General features: G+C 37.8%; 1 protein-coding gene across 1 annotated transcript in view; it reads left to right on the top strand.

Annotated features, from left to right (window-relative positions):
* Positions 1-3666, top strand: part of CD164 (CD164 molecule, sialomucin) — a 6664-nt gene extending 2998 nt beyond the window's left edge. The window contains exons 4-6 of the mRNA XM_010194160.1: positions 640-771; positions 1932-2012; positions 2992-3666. Coding sequence (XP_010192462.1) covers positions 640-771; positions 1932-2012; positions 2992-3152 — 374 coding nt within the window. The 3' untranslated portion in view covers positions 3153-3666. The remainder of the gene's footprint in view (positions 1-639; positions 772-1931; positions 2013-2991) is intronic.
* The last annotated feature ends 534 nt before the right edge of the window (positions 3667-4200 follow it).

The following is a 4200-nucleotide window of genomic DNA, read 5'->3' as shown; positions in this document are numbered from 1 at the left end:
GCAGGAAGCTTGCTGATACATCTGTGTATGATTGAGCAACAGTTTAGATAAGCTGTCCATGTGTGATTAACTCTGTTAACACAGAAGGTTGCAGAAGGCTTCACAGTTTGGTTTTGTTTACAGCACGTGCCGAATCTAAGAGCACCTACAACCAGCAACATCTCTCAGATGTTTTGAAGTTCTTGAGGATGTCTTGGTTTTCCCCTGTACTGGTTCAGCTGTCTAGCAACTCTGATTCCTAGTTGAACTTGGTAGGTCAGGTTCAGTTCTAGTTGCAGTGAGGTTGGGAAGCAGTACTGAATACCTCGTTTCCCATTGTGTAAGGCACGCACAGTTTGTGCTTGTACAGTCGATCTCCTCTCCCTTCTGTTTGTTCAGAGGAATCTTGAGTTGCCAGTTGAACGCTGCCTTGATTGGGCTGCCTGTGACAAGGTCTTTCATATGTTCACTCATGCAACTTTTGCTGTTTGAACATTCATCTGCTTTGTAATTTCAACCCAAAACTTCAGTGGAACTTGGTGCTGTATGAATTCCCTAAAATTCAGCCTGCTGCTCCTCCATTTTGTTTTTGAGATTGTTTTTTTTTTTTAAGTTAAATACCTTCATTAATTTCTTTAACAACTTCTTATTCTTTCATAGCTTCTACAGTTGCTCCTCTTTCCAATACTACTATGCCGTCTTCCAATAGTACCACACCACCTTCCAATGCCACCACAGCATCTTCCAATACTACCACAGCCAGTTCTGCTACCACAGCTCATACTACTATAGGTAATATAGTGCGACTGATCATAGAATGGCAATAAACTAGGAACTGGTGAACAAAATGAAGGACAAGGGCGTTCTCCACAGGTCACTGTAGTAGCGTGACTGCTAAACATCTGATGTATGGAATACATAAACAGTGCCAAGGTTTGAAAGAAGTGGATTTTATAAAGCTGTAGCAGAGAAAATGCTTCTTTCTGATATAATTAAGAATTTGCTCAGTGGTAATTGAATTAGATTAGTCATCGCCACTAATCATGAGTTCTTATGAGTTTGATTTTTTTTGTTGTTGTTGTTTTGGCTCAGTTCAAAAATTTCTATTCTCACATGTGCTACCATCTTAGCAGTGAAGTTCTTAACAAAAAAAATCTCATCTTTAAAAGCATCTGCTGCTTTAGGGTGCTCAGAGGTAATGAGTTGATACTTGATTAGGCTCAGAACAGCCTAATGTACAATAGGTTGATGTATAGGTTTGAGAAAACCTACAAATGTTGGCACTTGTCCCAGGCACATAGTGGAATACTGATTAATTTTTAATAATACTAGTTGGGGGGTGGGGGAGGTGGTCAGAGACACAGTGTTGTGGCTTGATAATGGAAGAGCTTTCAGAGAATGGTCTATCTACAAGTGAGAGTTTGCTTATTCCAATGGTGGCATTCACAGTTAGTGTTCTGGGGACAGGGGGAAGAAAGAGGAAGCTTTGCTATCCTGTAAGTGTTATGTGCTGTCTAGACATACTACACTAAATACTTTTTTAGCACAGTAAATCCTAAGTGATTCTAAGGGCTGTTAATGAAAGTCCTTTGCTTCACTGCAGATTCAGTTGTCTTCAAGCAGGTGTCTTGATTCTTGTTTGGATACCAACATTTATATTAGTGATGGAAAAAAATGTGGTTTTGTCTGAATGAAGAAACACTGATCTGTGGAGAGCCTTGGAATATTTTGATAACAATGGCACGCATGTTGAAAAAAAAAAAATCCTTATTGCAGAAACTCGTCTTAATACCATGCAGCTGAACATATAAATTGTGTGGGGTACAGTCTGAGGTCAAAGCTTATTGTTGTTTGAGCTAAACAAGACAAATTTAATTTACATGAGAACTTCAGTGCTTGCAGACTTCACTCCTGAAGCTTATGATATGCATGTACTCTCTTTTCTCAAACAGCTAACGTCACCAATGTAACTACACATGCTCCTTTACCTACGACTGCTGTTACTGCAGCTACCACAACAACCAGTGTTCCAGGTAACTGCGAGTACTCGTATAATTAAAGCATAAAATACTTAGAAATTAGTGTGGGTTTAAAATTGTTATCTTGAAAGACTTACTTTTGCTGACAACATTAAGGTAGTATTGGTGTATCTGCTGTTGTCGCTTCAAACTTTATGGCACATCTAATTTTGTTAAAGTGATGTATGTATGTAGCACGGTAATACGTTAAGAAACCGAGCTGGTCCGCAAGATATTGGAACTCAGAAACATATTTGGTCAAATGAAATCAGCTGACCACTTTTAATAGCGTGGCTGGAAGTTGCTTGTTAACTCATTTGTCTTTGGGAGGTGGTATTTATATTTTGTTTTTCACTTGTAGTATAACAGTGGGATACCTATTTAAAAAAAAAATTGGGCTACAGTGATTGGGATAAGCTGAAGTATTTTATTTCGGCATCAGTCCTGAGTATGCCGTTGCATGAAAAGCTCTTGTAAAGTAAAGCCCTTTAAACCTTGCCATCAGCAGATGGTGTTACTTCCAGATCCATACAGGTTTTGGCTTCAGCTGATTTCTTTAAGCATAACTCTTGAGGTAAAGTACAGTAGATGGAAGATAATTTAATTTTAATTTAGGCAAAAAAACTGGAGCAAACAGCAGAGATTGGAAAATGTGTTTTGCATGCGAGCGTATCAGTGATATACTTCTGTGTAAAGGAGGAAAGCTTTGACTTTTTGAAGGTCAAGTGAAGTCCAGCTGGGACTTGCTCAGTATTGAGGTCCGGAGTAGTTTGGGTATAAATAGCTCTAGGCTTGTACAAACAGTATTTAATCAGACTTTCAGTATTGCTAATCTAAGTGTAGCTTCTGACATGTCTTTACTTTTAATTAATTTATGTTTTCTTATTGGTATATGGATGTTTTGAGTAATGTTAATACAAACAAACCAGTACTAAAATCTGTAAAACTGCTGTGAGCATTGTGTACTCACAAACTCTGTTGTGGTGTTTAACAGGTACAAATGCTACTGTGACTCCTGCACCTTCTCCACGCAAATCTACATTTGATGCTGCGAGTTTCATAGGTGGAATTGTCCTTGTTCTGGGTCTGCAGGCTGTTATTTTCTTTCTGTACAAATTCTGCAAGTCGAAAGACCGAAATTATCACACACTTTAGGACCTGCCACTTTATAATGGACTAATAGCCCAACACCTGTAGTTCACCGAACCAAAATATTTTCTGTTGCTCATGGAAGACAGCAGTTCATGATATCCTCTAAATCTCTAAAAGAAGACTTTAAAAGAATATTTTTGCAACATTATTATTGGCAAGAGGTGATACGAATCTCTTCTTAGGATTTCTTGCAATATGCTGCATGGGTTCTAATGGCTGTCTTATTTTCCTTTAGTGGCTGCTGCTGTGGGACTTTTTTTTTTAATATGCCAAATGTAGACATTCAGAGATTCTTATTCGGTGGCAACACTGTCTTGAGTAGACAATCTTGTGATGACTTATTGTGGAGGCTAATTTAATCGGCATTTCATACAGTGTCCCTTCAGTTTTATCAAGATGTGAATTATTGGTGACTGACTTCAGGGAGTGAAATACCATTTATACTAGCTTGTGGCTCTTCTAGTGTGTTGCTAAAAAGATGAACAAAATTGTAGAAGTAGGTAATGTCTTAACAGAATAACATAACAGGAATAAAGGTTGCCTGATAAAAATACTGCATTCCAAATAAAAATCCTGTGCCCCTTCCAATTAATGTTGAGGGTGGAGAGGGGCTGTAGGGATAATCCTTCTAAAGGGGAAATGAAGATTAGTGCCTTAAAAATCCTAAAATCAGTAGGCTGTAAAAGTATCCCATCTATCTCAAAGATAAATAAAATTATTAAGTACTAGCATTATATAGGACAATGGAATACGTGTGACCTGAGCATTCCAGTTTTAAAACATTTCATACTAAATGACTATCCCTTGTTGACCTTGTTTGAGGGTGGGAGAGCATGGTACAGTGATGTTCAGCTACAAACAGAAGCTTGAAATTGTTTACCATTTGTTCTGGCCTACAAAGACCAACTATAAAACTAACAATAAAATTAAGTTCACTCCCTGTATGAAAAGGCAACAACTCTACATTTATACTTGAAATACTGGTATTTGGGAAAACCTGAGATTTTTCTTAATGGTTCTTAAATGCATTGCAATTAATTTCAGGGTTTGG

This window comes from Mesitornis unicolor, unplaced genomic scaffold (genome assembly GCF_000695765.1).
Source record: "Mesitornis unicolor isolate BGI_N332 unplaced genomic scaffold, ASM69576v1 scaffold36301, whole genome shotgun sequence".
Classification (NCBI taxonomy): domain Eukaryota; kingdom Metazoa; phylum Chordata; class Aves; order Mesitornithiformes; family Mesitornithidae; genus Mesitornis; species Mesitornis unicolor.
This window is presented reverse-complemented; position numbering and strand designations above follow the sequence as displayed.